General features: G+C 36.5%; 1 protein-coding gene across 1 annotated transcript in view; it reads right to left on the bottom strand.

The window, feature by feature from the left end:
* TMEM117 (transmembrane protein 117) overlaps positions 1 to 17051 on the bottom strand; it is a 212464-nt gene that overhangs the window by 61820 nt on the left and 133593 nt on the right. Inside the window, exon 4 of the mRNA XM_059817146.1 lies at positions 12929 to 13026. Within this exon, the coding sequence (XP_059673129.1) occupies positions 12929 to 13026 (98 nt within the window). The remainder of the gene's footprint in view (positions 1 to 12928; positions 13027 to 17051) is intronic.

The following is a 17051-nucleotide window of genomic DNA, read 5'->3' as shown; positions in this document are numbered from 1 at the left end:
AGCATGCAAATAACTAGAAGCTGAGCATGTGTCAAGGGCCATTTTTTTACTGACATACTGCTTTTATGAGCAGCAAATATGTAGATGAGGGTTTTAGCACATCTCTGTGCCATGTTTCTTTTTAAAATTGGAATTCCAGACAGTAACCTCCCTGGAGCAGAGAGTTCACTTGCTCTTGGGCCACAAAATGCCAGCACAATGGAGGGCCCAAATGAGAGCATTACTAATAGCTGTTTGTTTTGAAACAATGGCCATGGGGGGTTATTTATAGGAAATTAATTTACTAAAAGTTATAAATTTATTATTTGTTTCAATTTATAGTGGAGATATCTTAGGGCACTTCATTATTTAAAGTTCCAACAATTATGTATAAATTCAAAGAAAAATTAGAACTAACCCATGTAAATAACAAGTAACTAACCAGCCAGAACAATAAAGAAAAGAAGAAGAAAAAATACCCTGCACATTTTACATGTCATGCAGTTCCCCAAAGTATGAAAAAGCAGAAAGGCCCAGGAGCTTGCACTGGAGCTAACACAGTCGCACAACCTCAGAGAGAACATTTGTTCAGCACTGAGAGAAAGACAGTTTTTTCCCGGTATCTTTAAAATAAATAAATCTAAAATTTTAAATGTAGTGTCTTCTAAATAAGAAATACCTTCTTCTTTTTATTTTCAGCATATCTTTGAATAAACTAAACCTGCCATAGCAACTGAAATGAAAACCTCCTTCATTTTAATGTAATATTTTGACAATTTCTTGGCCTTTGTCCTGTACCTTCCCAATTGTCAGATATTCTTTACTTAATGAAATTAAATTCAAATTACTCTATAGCAGAACTAGTGGGCTCTGGTAGCGTGTGTAAAAAAGAAATAGGGAAGCAGTGAATAAAGCTTCCAAAAATATGGGCCAACTGCTGTCCCTGGCTTTGCTTTAGCCCTTCAGCCATCACAGACGAGTAGGGCTGATGCCCTTCCCATTGAAATCCAGAAAGATTTACTCTTTGTCTGCATGAGGAGCAGCACTGTGCTCACCAATGTACCAACACAATCAGTAATACAAAGCAAACAGTAAACTGCAGTCAAGGTGTTTTTTCTGCAAGGAAAAGAGAATTTGTTTCAGTAGGTAAGGAATCTGAAAAGATGGAAAATGTTTAGTACTGTATTAATAGTATCTTTGTTTACACACTGTTTACTGAAGCTCTTGATTTTGATTTGTCAGTATGATAAATTCATTATGTTCATCAGGATGACTTCCTGCTAGACAAAGTACCTCAAATATACATGGTCTGAAATTTAACTGGCATCTGTTATTGTAAGGACTTAACTGCTAACATGATTTTTTTGTGGTGTTAAAAAAAATCCAGAAAAGATGCTGAAGTATCAAAACATACATTATGAAACCAAGAGCCCTGCAGGGCACTTTTTGTTAACAACCTTTTGTTGTGATTTTATTGACAATTTAATCTACCCTTTGTTTTCGGTGTTGGTTTTTCTACTGTCACAATTACAGACAGACAACATGCAATTATTTGAAATAAAAATATAGCCACAATATTCTCATTATGTTATCAGCCTAAGAAAGATATTTTAAAGTTGAATGTCTTGATAAAGATAGCTGTCAGCAAATTCCTTTAATTTTACAACCCTAATGATTTTTTTAAAGTAGAAAAGCAAGTAAGAAACAAAAGAAATGCCCCTTGCCTTTAAATGGAGGTTTTATATGAGGACTAATTAATCATACGTACATTCATATTTATAGTGGTGTTAAGCACATCCTGAAACATTAGTTTTAATTAAGTTTTCATTTTTATTGAACTGGCTCTATTCTGATAGTGGCCATGGTGTATAAGAGTCTGAAGGGGACAGAATGGGATATGGGATGAAGTCTGGCAGCATTTAAATAATAATTTCCTGCTCCAACTTTAAGTCCAGTCTTTGCAAAAGACAGAGTCTCATAATTTTTCTGTTAGCTCTAAATAACTGAATTTGGATGCAACAGGCTATTTTTTCCCTTCTTTTAAAGCATCACCAGTTAGAAAGTAACTCAGCATCAGTACAACCATATTCTAGTCTTGTGCAACACTTTGGATCTCAAACTGTGATTTTACTGGAACCATTGTTAGTCTATTGATGTTTGTTTGCCTGTTTGCACCAGCAGAACAGGGTGATAAGGTAGAGAGAATTTTGCTAAATTCTATTTGGAAGAAGTCATGTCATCAAGGGCTACCAAGAAATCAAGAGGAATAAAATGTTTTTAATCCGGTGCTCAATGGATGACAACTGCTATATCCTCCTGAAACCAGCAGAGACTTATAACTCATCCAAACTGTTCCCAGGGAGAGCGTTCTCAGTTCCCACTGTTAAACAATCCTATTAATGTCAGTGGAACAGTTTCACTGTGTTAGTGCTTCCAGTTACAAATTAAATCCACAGGCACTAAAACCAGATAGTTTCCAAACTGATTTTCACGGGGCACAAACCAGTTTCAGAATGGCTTCTTCACATGGAGCTGAAAGCCGAAGAATACTTGATATGAGCAGCATTTCTTGCAGTCTTTGCCATAGTAAAAAAAGTTTGTAGTTTTGTGTATTCCTATGGGCTTTCCAGTCCAGAATGTGTAAATACTCAATCTTTACGGGAAATACGGGAATATGAGAAAGATGATGAGTCAGGAGTTCAGATAAGTACATCAGCAAATTCTAAGGCACAAATTTAAACATGCCATTACGGAGAAATACAGTTTAAAAAAAGTACTCCAGCATTCCAGGAAGGGAAATAATTTAATTGCTTTTATCATCACATTTATTTTACAAAACTGAATTGATTTTTGGAATCCAGCCATGACAACGTCTGTGAACTCCGCCTGTGAGCAAGAGCAGATGAAGCACTCATTTTCTGATGTCCATTGAACTCTGTGGGCTTTCAGAGTGCATGTCTTGCACAAAAGTACTGGCTGAAGCTGCATCTTCTCCATGCAGCACGTCTTTGTGTGATGGATTCTTTAAAGCTTCCCCAAAGAGACTTGTGTTCAAGTCAACCAGACCACATTTTGGGCTATGATTTTACCAGGCCTCTGCACACTAAAGCAAGGATGCAAGACATCGAAAATCTACCTTGACCATCTGAAAGGTATCCTTCTGCTGTATGAATAATAGTCCACAGTGTGCATGCTGATCTAATTGCAATACTTGGAACTTCTGTCTTGGGGTGGCTGTCACAATTACCCAATTATATATTGTTATAATTCAACATTCAGAATTTTTTTTCTGCCTATGTGATCACATAATGCATATGATCTGACAGCTATACTCATCCTACTTTTAGAGTAGCCCTGGAATGAGGCCGAGGCTGGCTGTGAATGCTAAAGATAGAAAAAGACGGTTTTGCTAATAACAAATGGATTTATTCTGCGGAAGAGGAAGGAAGGGAAAGCACTTAACCAGAAAGAGGGCACTGACAGAGCAAGCAGCCACATCAGTGATTCTGCTCTTCGCCCAGAAAATCTTCCACAAGGCCTGAGTGGAGGCAGAGGTGTCTCCTACTCAGCAAAAACTCTGTGGAAAGCAGAGAGAAGGTGCTAAAAGAGGACTTGCTGCAACATCCATTCTACACTGGCCCTGTGCCTGAACTGAGGATTGCATTTGCCTATTCCAGAGAAAAGAACTTTTGAAACCTGAAAAGGGAAATCTTCATCTAAGAATTAGAGCTTTCCAGTTTTTGGCATAGAATGTGATTTTGTGAAAGTACTTTCATTTGGAAGGACCATTATTACTGAAACATTGCAGACACTGCAGTTTAAGAAGTTTTATTAAAGCTACATATTGGATAAAATATATTTAGTAACTGTTCATGATACACCTCTTGCTCACTAACTGGGATAGAATAAAACGTACTTTTTAAAAGAGGTGAAGATGGGTTGCCATATCCATCCAATTACGAGGGCTATACTTAGGGATCTAGCAATTATGTAGGAATAAAACCAGCCTTTTTTTCTAACAGGCTATCAGCTATTGAATTGCAAGTAGATACCAAATATAACTCAAAAAGCTTAAACAGGCTGAGGAACTGAAAAGATATGCTGTAAAATACATATGTACTACAGAAGTTCAAAGAATTTAAAGCCAAATCAAAGGTGAAACTCAAGTCTATGGACCCAATCTTGAACCCCACTATAGCTAATGGATGATCCCTTTCTCTCTTCAATATAACTATCTTTCAGCCAGATTGTCTTTTTTTACCACCCAGGACATGAAATGCTTCCACACTAGAACTTTGCAGGGGGACGGTGTTTGTACAGGGGTGTTAGGAGCTCCCCCCCCACCTCTGTTGCTGTCTTGAATGTGTGGTTGTGTGTGTGGATGTGGATGTGCACATCTGTGAGAGGAATGCTGCCATGCTACACTCACTCTCCCTCTCTGCCAACCCCTCTCTTATTCATGCAAATACCCGTAAGAATCACAGAATCACTAAGGTTGGAAAAGACCTGTAAGATCATCAAGTCCAACCATAAAAACAAACAAACAAAAAAACCCCAAAACCACATACCCACAAAAAACCAAAACCACCCACAAACCACAAAACACACCACAACCCACACCAAAAAACAACCTACCCACACCACACAGCACCATGCCCATCAAGAAACAACATATGTTTTTGTTTGATTTGTAGGAGTCTCCATCAGAAAAAAAAAAAATAGGATGGGACCATTTTATGTAACTTGAACAAGACAAATAACAAACATAATCTTCATGCTAAAGTGATCTCACAAGGATAGCGGTTTTTTTCGATCTGAGGTCTCAAAGCTCCCTAAGCTTGATTTTGTCTCCCTCAAATGTTTTTCCTTCTGAGAAGAAAAGTGAGATGAGGAATGATTTGTCTCACCATTCTTCTTATCACAAATAGAGTGGGGAAAATGCACGATACAGCCTTTCCAAATATAGACTGGCATAGGCAAGATATGAATTTCTTCCCTCATAGGTGAGACAGATGGGAGACTTTCACATGCACTCCCTCCACATACGGATACATTCTCTCTGCTTATATATAAGTAATGTCATGCAAAGCATCTACCTCTCTTGCAGTGCATTACTAGTCCTTGAACAACATGCTCCATGTGGCCACATGGGTGGCCCATGCACTGACTGCACTTCCCAGATGTGTTCTGCCAGGGATTGGAGTTATTGCTTGTACCGGAATCAATGGGGAGGCAGAAGCATCTTAGAGGAGGACTGAGCAAAGTTTCCAGCTGAAAACAAGTGCTTCATGGGGAGAGCTGATTGATGGCAGAACCCTAAATTACTGACACTGTGGTCTTCATGCACTGAGGAGTGGGGAGAAGGCATCAAAGAATGAGGTCCCAAAAATGGGTCTGACTCATGTGGTTGTCAAGCTTGAACCTTTGTGGTGAGACTTGACCACTGTTACTTTTCCATACCAGACAGTGTAAAAGCACTTTGCTATCAAATGGAAAAGTATTCCTTAGGACATGAACCAGAGAGTTTGTATGGGATCAAACTTAGGTTTGAATAAAAAACTTTTGTATGAATATTTTAGGTAACAAAATATTTTCAGATAATATAGTATCGGATGGTTAAATGAAAACTAAAGATAGGTAGAAACCTTGAAGAACCACCATTTGTATAAGAAAAAGTCCAGTGGTCTGGATTATGATGATTTATTTTCAACATTTTTTCATGATAATTAATTGTAATCTTACAGCATAGTTTGCCGATAATACCCAGCACAGAAATTAAATGCTATCAAAAACATTTTAGTCATCTCTTGATAAATAGTAATCATGTGTTACTTCTTGACTGCCAGACTAAATGAAACAATTACTATTCACGGACAGTTTTATCCTCTCAGAATATATTTAACGATGTCTGCCCAGATTAGTAGTCAGATTACTCAGTATAAATCCTCTATGGAGGACCTTAGTGACTATTTTATATTGAGAAAGAAAAGGAAATAGTAAGGAATTTATTTATTGTCTTGCTTATCAAGATTCCAAATTGAAGTTATTCACTTTGGTTATAGCATGACAATAAAAGATTTACTAGAAGCAATAATATTGTCAAATATTTTTATGTTCTTTATATTTATACTATTTATACTATCTATACTATTTACGCTGTTTATACTATTTACCAGGAAATCTGCCTCTCCTTCTAGATGATTCCAGGTTTCAGTTCAGTAGTCAGTATCTTATCCCAAGACAAATTATTTAAATATGAAATAATGAAAGGATGAATGTAAAAACCTCCAAAATAAGGAGAGCATAATGTATGTGTATCTATATGCATGTATATTACACATATAATTATCTTGTTGTTTCATGCAGTTGTATTTGTGGGACTGCATCACAAAAACCTTTACTCAAACTTAATGAAAGGTTTGTTTTGTTTGGGTTAATATATAATTTAGGTTGACGAAGCTATAATGTCTAATGAGTTTTTCTCAGTGCAGCCTATAATGAAAAGAATGGATGTTTTAAGAAGCTGTCTTTTGAAACAAATGGGTGAACTACATTCATATGTGTGAAAAGAACATAATTGTCCAGTATGCATTTATCATCTTGAATATGAAAGCATAGAATATGGAAATATAACTTATCAAACCAAACACTCAAATAGGTGCTTAAAAGAAAATCTCTTAAAGAAACTATGGTTTATTTCTGTGTGGAAGATGTGGCTATCTATCTCATAAGGAAGCTTCCTCTACTTCCAGGGTACAAAATATCGGTCAGTTAAGAATTCTACACAAACCCATGTTTAACACAATCCTCTATAAATATAACATATGCACATGAATTAGTACTCTGTAGCAATTCTGAACAATTAATTTGAATAAAAGATTTTAAACCTAACTAACTTGCTGAATCAAAGTACTGTGATTACTAAAATACATTTCTGAGCATGTGTTGGTTTGTATTAAAGAAAGCTAGAGAGAGTTTATGGAAATACATACTAAAGGACGATTATTTAATTTGCAAAGTCAAACACAGCAAACATAGGGAATCACAAATTTACAATTCCCCATATTACTTTATTTCTTCTCCACGATGGTATGTGCTTTGTATTATTTCAGACAACAGTCCTATGCCAAAGAGACATTATTGCACCAATGAAGACTGATCATTGTGTACACATGCAATGAATGTCTAGCCAGGGACACCATGGAAATGGATTCCAGTCTGCTACTTGCATATTCAAACGTTCAGTTTCTATATATTATTCTGTCACCCTGCCTGCAATCAATATTCAGCTGCACAATCCACTGTTATTGCTATGCTCCCCCATTTTGATAATCTACCTTTGAATATCAATTTTCTCTTCCTTAGTTACACAGGCCTCAGCAGCTCTTTTCCTCTCTTCCAGTCTGTGGTGGGTTGACCCTGGCTGGACACCAGGTGCCCACCAAAGCTGGTCTATCACTCCCCCTCCTCAGCTGGACAGGAGAGAGAAAATATAATGAAAGGCTCATGGGTTGAGATAAGGACAGGGAGATCACTCACCTGTTACCGTCACGGGCGAACCAGACTCGACTTGGGGAATTTAGTTTAATTTATTAACAATCAAATCAGAGCAGGGTAATGAGAAATAAAACCAAATCTTAAAAACACCTTCCCCCCACACCTCCCTTCTTCCCGGGCTTAACTTGACCCCTGATTTTCTCTACCTTCTCCCCAGCAGTGGTGCAGGGGGACAGGGAATGGGGGTTGCGGTCAGCTCATCACATGTTTTTTCTGCTGCTCCTTCCTCCTCAGGGGGAGAACTCCTCACACTCTTCCCCTGCTCCAGCGTGGGGTCTCTCCCACGGGAGACAGTCCTCCACGAACTTCTCCAACATGAGTCCTTCCCGCAGGCTACAGTTCTTCATGAAATGCTCCAGCGTGGGTCCCCAGCAAACCTGTCCAGCGTGGGCTCCTCTCTCCACAGCTCCACAGGTCCTGCCAGGAGCCTGCTCCAGCACGGGTTTCCCCCAGGGTCACAGCCTCCTTTGGGCATCCACCTGCTCTGGTGTGGGGTCCTCCATGGGCTGCAGGTGGATATCTGCTCCACCGTGGACCTCCATGGGCTGCAGGGGACAGCCTGCCTCACCATGGTCTTCACCACGGGCTGCAGGGGAATCTCTGCTCCGGCACCTGGAGCACCTCCTCCCCCTCCTTCTTCACTGACCTTGGTGTCTGCAGAGTTGTTCCTCTCTCACGTATTCTCACTCCTCTCTTTGACTGCAGTTTCTGTTGTGCAGGGTTTTTTTTCCCTTCTTAACCATGTTATCCCAGAGGTGCTACCACCGTCGCTGATGGGCTTGGCCTTGGCCAGCGGCAGGCCCGTCTTGGAGCCGGCTGCATTGGCTCTATCAGACATAGGCAAAGCTTCTAGCAGCTTCTCACAGAAGCCATCCCTGTAGCCCCCCCGCTACCAAAACCTTGCCATGCAAATCCAATACACAATAATCTCGTTTCTTTTTGTTGGTGTTCTCTTATTCCCTATAGCTAAAAGTTCACATGAAGAACTCTTTATGTCTTGCTCATTATAATCCCCCCCATCCTCTGCTAGGAAAGTTCTGAGGACAATTAATATTGGCACAGTTTGTCAAGTGGAGCATTCAGGTCTTGCCTCTATTAACCAAACCACACACATGGCCCAGAGATGTCCTGGTGATTTTATCCTACCTACTACACTCGATTCTTCACAGGATGTGGCGGGCCACTGTGGAAGACATTGTAACAAGGAGATAGTGATTTCAGGCACAGACTAGGCAGAGGCTAACCACAGGCCTTGGTGGCAGAGACCTGTATGTTAACACGGGTGATAACTGTATAACCTGAGCATATACTGTGGCATTAGTATGCACTGCCTTTAGCAATGCAGCCTGTACGTACTGCTTGTGAGAGCTCGCTCCTGTGCAGATGTGTAAGAGCATAATGCCCTCAGCAGACCTCAGGGTACCATCTAGAAAGCTCAATATTGCACAGGTTTGTTCACTTGGAAAAATACTATAAATACTATAGAAACAGATATCCCATAACCATTTATTAAATTAGTTTTAAGTAAGTTTTCATGAACTCTCTTAACATTATTCTCTTCCACTTGTATTTAATTTTTAATGTATTTATTTGTCTTTCTTCTGTCTTAGCAAGTGGTTTCCTTATTAAATAATCCTTATAAAAAGAGACCTTTAGTATAGGTTGGACTTATTCAGTGTTCCAGGGGAATAAAAAATTATTTGCAAAATAAAGAGTCTTCTCACATTGTACTTCTCTCTCTGCTTCCTCTAATATCTAACATTAAAAATAACTACTGTTCTGTACTGTCCTATTTATTTAACTTACCACTAGCTACTGATATTGGCTTGTCACCAGTGTTGTCCAAGATCTTTATTTGGCTTAATTTAACAAAGTTTTTTTTTGTTGCTTCTTTCAAATGCCAATCCTCTCATGTCATATATAATCTGTCTCTCCTAAACCAGCCAAATTATCAACATATCCAAAAATATAAATCAGCCTATTTCCATTCTCACTTGTAACTTCTCAACAGTGACAGTAACCATAGAGCACTGGAGACAGCTGTCTCTCTACTGCAGCCTCATCTGACTGCCAGACAGTGTGGATATTTAAGTTCCTGTGGGTTATCTTTCTTTCATAACCCACAAATATGTCTGCACCATCCCTTTCTAAAAGCCATCTTGATGATATGCTTTCTTAAATCTGTAAGAAAGTGTGTTTGTATTTGCAATGCATTACTATGCAATATAACACAGACTGTAACAGCATTATACAAAGGCATCTCTGGGTGGTGGAAGTAGCCTTTTAGCAGAGCTGGAAATGACCAGAATGGAGACCTTTCTATCAAAAGAACCCCAGCCCACCACCATAAAAAAAGTAGAAAGCACTTTAATGAACTTCTTAGTGATGGGCTAGACAAAAGCAAATAGCAAATGGGCATTTTTGAGCTAGCTGAGCTGTTTATGGAAGAATTATATTGTGAAGACATTCGAAAGGCAGCCAGAATCCTCAGGAGCAACCAACAACCAGTTGCTGACAATGTTTCCAGAGAATGATTTAAAACAGGAAATAATAAGCTAAATCAAAACCTTTGCTAATTAGTTGCATTGGACAGCTGAGAACATTTCACAAAGCAGTCACATGATCAGCTGTTATAAACAAGTGGATGGTGCTTTCAACCCCACAACAATCCATCTGTCTTTGGTACCTTTATAGAAGTTTTTTAATTTTACGAAGTAAACCTGAAAATAAAAATGACATTAACAGGAAAATAAGCCCAGTGTGTATCTAAAATTTTTATTTCATCAACCAATTTAAACTGTGCATCACATATCTAGTATTTGGAATAATTAAAATACAGTGCACTGTATTACACTATCTCTGCTAAACAGGTGTGCCACTAGGAAAAGTCCGGAATAAATGGAGTGTGGCATACCAGTGTCTGCGTAGGACATACTATTGAGGATGCTTCATTTGTGACATTTCAGAAATGAGGCTGCTTACATCACACTGCTTAAGCAACAATAAATGAACTAACTACCTCACATTATCATATGTAACATTATCAGTACTTTAACTCCCCCCTCTATTTTTCCTACTTATTAGGGAAAAATAAGTCTACTTTTACTGATTTCTAATGTGTACTATCCAAATAATGTCTCTAGAGAATGTAGACCATTGCCCAGGGCTATTTTATTTCACTGCTTAAAGCTAAAAATAAAAGCATTTATGTCACCCTTTAGGTTTTAAAATCCCCATTAAGCGTACTTTTTAGTATGAGAATCATGCATGAAAAGAACCATCGTGTTTTACTTTATCTCCATTTTAAACTTTTGGTAGGATTTGTTAATGTGAATATTATTTGAAAGGAATACAGATTTATAATATTTCAGACTGTAAGAAGTCAAAACATCTCTCACAACAATATTTAAGGACTTCTAATAGTGTTTTATTGTTCTCCCTGTCTGGTATGTAAATTTGAAATCTCCCTATCATTTCACCTTGCTTTTAACCCTTTTGTCCATTCTTCCAGTCTTTTTGTGTAATTAAGTTTTTTCTTGACTCTTAATTAATCTCCTTTCCAGTCTTTCAGACAAGGCTATTCTTCAGACAAGGGTAAAAAAAATCAATGATATTCTAAACTGAGCTTTTTGCTGACTTAACCAAATGACACTTTAATCATTGCTAGCCCACTTGTTACCTATCTAAGCTTTTTTTTTATTCATCTGCTTTACCTCTTTGCCCACCCCAGCACACTGAGACAGAATTTTCCTCTGCACGTCCCACAATGATGACAAGGAGCTGTTTGAGCCACCACCCACTCTGCTTCATAACTCAAAATTTTCAATCCTGTTATTTTTTTCACCTAGCTTTCCAAGATCCCTCTTCCATGCTAGAATTTGCCAAATTATCCACTTCATCTTTAAATTCTGTCATGTCACTAATATAGATGATATATACAAATAATGAATATCACTTCTAACATTAAATAATGGGACTCCCTTGTCTTATCAACGTACCAGAAAATTATTTTATTTATTTATATATTTTTTATTTATTTATACCTTTATTTATACCTTTTATTGCACATTTCTGAGATGATTCCTAAATGTTCGGCACGCTCCATGGGGCTTACTAGCTTACTTAATTGCCTTCAGTAAAGAACTTTGTCAAAAGCCTTTTGAAAGTCCAAATAAATTAGGTCAAGCATTTCTTCCTCACCCATTATTTTGATTATATGTTCAAAGAGTTCTAACAAATCAGAAAAGGTTTTACTTCAGCAAAGCTACCCTAGCTTCTTTTACCAAAATTTAATCTAGAGTTTTACTCATAATTCTATTACTGATAATGTATTCAATCCATTTAGCTATTACTGAACTCAGACTTATAGGCCAGTAGGATAATTCTAGTTTGTTGAAAAAAAGCAACAAAACCAAAACAATAGCCAAATTTAAACATTCACTTTTTCAAGAGGCAATTAAGTGCTAATAAAATATGCATCAGCTCAGCCCCTTCTGTTTCTTATAAACCTTGTTTGTAGCAATCAGCCACCTGGTTCTGCTTTCTTTTTAGTCTTTACATTTCTCTTATTATTTCCTTTAATTGCCTTCATTTAATATAATATCTCATTTTTACTACTTTAAAAGTATAGATATTTCATTGTAGTTTCTTTAGCAGAATCTGTGAAAAACAATCTTTCAACTTCTCTGTAACAATTCCTTCTAAACCTACACTTTAAAAAATTGCAGGACTGCTGATATTTTCATGAGGTTTTCTGCTTCTGATGTATTTGAAAAAAATCTTTGCAGTTTCTTTCATCTTCAGCTATAAGGTCTTCAGACCGCCTCTTAGACTATACATTTTCCATCTTCTATTTTTCCTGCCAGAATTTGTTTTCTGTTTTAACAGTTACAATTTACCTGGAAAAGGCCACATTTGGGGTCAAATAAACGCTTACCCCTTGCAATTTTTCCCATTGATTTTTAAATATTTTCCTTAATAATTTGAGACTTACTCACCATTTGAAATCCCATTCATGTGTTAATTCAAAGAATTACTATAATTAATTTCAAGGTCAGAAGAGGACACTCACATATCTACTTACCTTAATTACAAGGACTGACAACGGGATGTCTAAATATTATCACATATAGCAAAATTTTTACAACTCAGTTATAAACAGCGTCAAAGATATAATAAAAAAACCAGTATAAAACAATTTTAAAATTAGATTTTTATTTAGTTCACTCATGTACGGCTTTTGTAATGTTTAATTTTTTGTTAGACCAAGTTTCATTTTTTCCAGCTATATATTCTGTTTATATCTCTTCCTGTCAAAGACAATTAGAATATATATTTTTGGATGTTCTATAAAAGATTCATTTACAATAATTTGATTTTACTATTTTCCTACCAGAATAAAATGATCCTAATGTTTCCTTTCTTCCAGAAAGCTCTGGCAGACTTTCCCCAGTCTGGGTAGGGTTTGTCCTGAAGCATCATATCAGTGACCTACAGGGAAAGAAGAAATAATACACAGTTAAACTGGTGTCACAAAAGAAAGCACTAACATGAACTTTATGAACACTTTCTTTTATGTATGACATGCTTGCTTCAGTTCTGATAATTTTAATAGTTAGACAGTAGAAAAATAGTATCTCTAGTGTTACTTGCAATCAAGATAAAGTATATTGGTCTACATATTCTGCCCCTAGAAGCGCATGCAACTCCTTGAGAGTCAAGGAAACCTGTGGAGATCCAAAAATAAGAAGAGAAGAGGAACTAGTCTAAAAGTTACAGCAGCCTATAGTACATAAACTACATTCCTCTATGGCTACGGAGCTTTCCGGTCCAGCCTGGGAGAGGGGACCCACTTCCCTGAGAGCAGCATCAGCAGGATTTCCACTCTTGAAATCAGAACTGCAGCCAGGGAGTGCAAGCCTGTGAATTAAGCACTATATGTCATTTATAATCTCCTCTCGCTTCCTGGTATCAGTAAGAAAAGCACACTTGGGACTAGAGACATGAAAATCCCTTAAAACTTGCACGAAATTTAAAAAGTATGAAATATTTATTTGCATTTTCATAATTCCTATCTAAAGACACCATCTGTTTCTCTGTCCAGAGACTCATATGCATGCACTTCTTCTGGGTGAAACACAAAAGCATTAAAAATGACTTTCAGCTAAATGAGGGAGGTGAATACCCCTCAGGCACTTGCACCTTTGGGAAGCTTTGTTTTCATATCCATTTACTTCAAGTTAACTGTACTAAAAAGCACCAAAAGTTACATTACAGTAAACTCATCAATTCCATTGTGCAAAAGGTCCAGAAGTGTAGGAAACCTACCCATACATAAAGATTAAGAAATAATTGAACAGATAAAGGAAACAGGGGTGAGCACATGCTTCAAAATACAGATAAATAAATCAAATTCTTGCTATCTGTCATTGGTATCATACACAGTGGAAAATTACTGTTTTGATTAGTCTGAAAATAACTTTAAATAAGATTTCAGAAGAAAATAACTTCAAATTGAAGTGAAGATTTCTTGTTTCTATTTTCCACTAAATTTATTTTGATATACAGAGTTTTTAAAATCCAGTTTACCATCCAGAGTGTGAGCTACCACTTTCAATCAATGACATTAATAGTGTTTATCAAAAAGAACACATGGTCCATGATTAAATTAAAACTACATATAAACTACACTCAACTTCTAAATTTTGGTTCTGAGTCCATTTGGAGTTAAAAGTTCTCGGCATATTCGCCTGAATAGCTGGGTACAAAGGATAATGAATATGTTAACTAAATAGAAAAACACATTCTAGGATTTTATGATTCCATTAAGCCTAGCCTGAAGAAAGAACAGATTATACCCTGAAATTCCATCTTTACTAGTTGTTTTGTGTAGGAAAATCTTTTCTCAGATCAGCATGCTATGATACTTTTTTATAAGATGCCTATTATCTAAATAAATATTTCAATAAATACTTAATGCTGAACAAGATCTCTGTAAAGATTTAATCCACTACTTTAGTAATACCTTTTTCTCTTAGGAAGAGTCTACATAGTAATGAATATATGCAAAGAAGAACAGATATTTCAAGAAGTTTTATTCAATTTTCAAAATATTTCCTCCAAATGTTTTCTGGGAAGTACTTATTATATTTGGTAGAAGGATGCAATCTGATGTTCTATGACCAATTATTAGAGTAGTATGTTTCATGAGAATGACATTCAAGAAGGAGACATTTTCTGAGGAAAATGGCAAGACAAGGCAGGAAATGTTCTTTCTGATATCAGACAGTTGGTCTTTCATCTCCCAGCTTTGGCATTTATTTAAAGTCATATCACCAGATCAATGTCAGGTCGGTTGCAGTTAAATTGGCTGAAGCAGAGACAGTCATTAAAGGGATGCATTCCATAAAGAGAAATCCAATTACCTTTTGCATTAGAGAAATCAAATTCATTTTCTGGTTTGGTCAAGGACAGTCACTGTGGAAAACGGCTCACAGGAGAAAAGCACTCAACACTGTCATAGTGCAAATAAGTTTTAGATAGGAACATCAAAAACTCATTGCTGCTCTTAGAATGATGTTTTTAGAAAAAGAAAAAATAAAAATTTTAATTTAATTTGCAGAACTCAGCATAAAGAGATGCGTGAGTTTGTATTTTCTTCTCTCTCTTTGTATTTCACAATGCAATTACTGGTCAGCAAACATTTCTCTTTTTTACTGGACTATATTTGAAAACACTGCGGATACTCAGGAATAAAAAATAATTGATCACTTCAGTAATTCTATGTATGCATGCATCCTACATAATCAAGATAAAACAGGGAAAGCCACTTACAAAGTAATTAAGTAATGTATTTTTTTCTTGAACTAAGAGATGTGATATACTTTAATCAATCAATTACACTGCTTCAATTCAGAAAGGAATGACCCCTACATATAATGACTGTATACTCTTTCATTTTATTTAGTGTCTCATGAGAGAAATGGTTACACTGTATTAAAGTATACAAACAAGCCTGCATAATACACATTGTCTGACTTTTTAAGTTACACACATGCCACAGCAAAATATTTTAATAAAAGTTAGTATACCTTGTACATATTACAGAATCTTAAATTTCAGTTTGCTAAATACAAATATTACTTTATTGACTATTCATATTATTCACTTCACATTAACTATGAAGATAACATGCTTTTAAAAAGGAATATTACTATCATTAAATTAATAGCAAAATGTTACAATTCACAATTTTTGTTACAGAAAATTAAATCATTCCTTTTTATCTGATACACTACAATAATTTGAAAAATAATGTCATATCATATAGAAGAGAGAACCCAGGATTCAGAGTCATGTTCAGAGCAGGTAACTTACACAAACAACAAGTGCAGAAAGCAAAATTCTAAAAACTCAAAAAATCCCAACAAAATGGTAAGATACCTAAGATATCTGAGATATACTAAATGGAACAATAAGACACCTTAAGGATCATTTACTCCTTACGTGTCGTTGTTCTTTGAGCATATTGCTCAGGATGCTCAGCACATACGTTAGATCTCTCCTCCCTAGACAGTCATGTCAAATGATGCTCTGTTGTAAGTCACAGGATCCTTCCCAGCAGAGGCAACGTCTGCAATGGGAGTTTCAGGTAAGGCTAAGTATCTTTTCTATTAATAAGCTAACTGCAAGTGAAACTTTCTTTAAAAAAAGAAGAAAATGACCCAATGCTTTGGACATGCCTTCAAAGTATCTTGCAAATTCTTCTAGTAGGAACTATGCTGTCATCTTCAGAGTGCAGACTGATAATTCCTGGAAAACTAATGTAGCATGGGATGCTGGCCAAGCTGTTTTCAGCTGCCAAATTGCATTTTAGAAATGTAGAAGTATAAAAGTACATCAAATAGTTTCATAGTAGCAGTTCTCTACCTAAGAAACTGCAGAAACCATATCTTGAAAGAGAAACCTTAGTGATTCTGTGATTCTGTGACTCCAACATCTTATATCAGTAAAGAAGTTGTTCGTACGCAACACCTGAGCCAGGAGAACAAGACATCATGGTGCTGTTGCTGGAAAATGGAGTAGCCTGAATAACTCTGCATTTGGCAAAATACATATTTCTACCACTGTCAAGTACATGACTCAAGTATTATAAGTGTTTTTATCATTTTACAATTTCAAAATATCTTGTTTTAAATCATAAATATCTTCATAAGTAACACTAAATTAATTTAATTTGAAACTCAGCCTTTAAATAGTTCATAAGTAGCACTTTTCCACTCTCTCTGAACTCTTTACAGGAGAAACATTTTCAGTCCTGCAACTGAAGAATTTAATTGATAAGAATGAGTATCATAAATTCTAAAAGTTTTCAGAAATTGTAAGGATGCCATAGTGTCGGGGCACATCTGAAGGCAGTTTCCCAGGGCAGGTGCTTGCACATTGCACATGCAGCACAATGTTCCTCATCAAAAGAACCCATTGATATCTTTTGCAAAGACTCAACACCGCTTACG

The sequence above is a fragment of the Gavia stellata genome, chromosome 4, assembly GCF_030936135.1.
Source record: "Gavia stellata isolate bGavSte3 chromosome 4, bGavSte3.hap2, whole genome shotgun sequence".
Classification (NCBI taxonomy): Eukaryota; Metazoa; Chordata; class Aves; order Gaviiformes; family Gaviidae; genus Gavia; species Gavia stellata.
The sequence above is the reverse complement of the archived record's forward strand: the minus strand, read 5'-3'. Positions and strand labels throughout refer to the sequence as shown.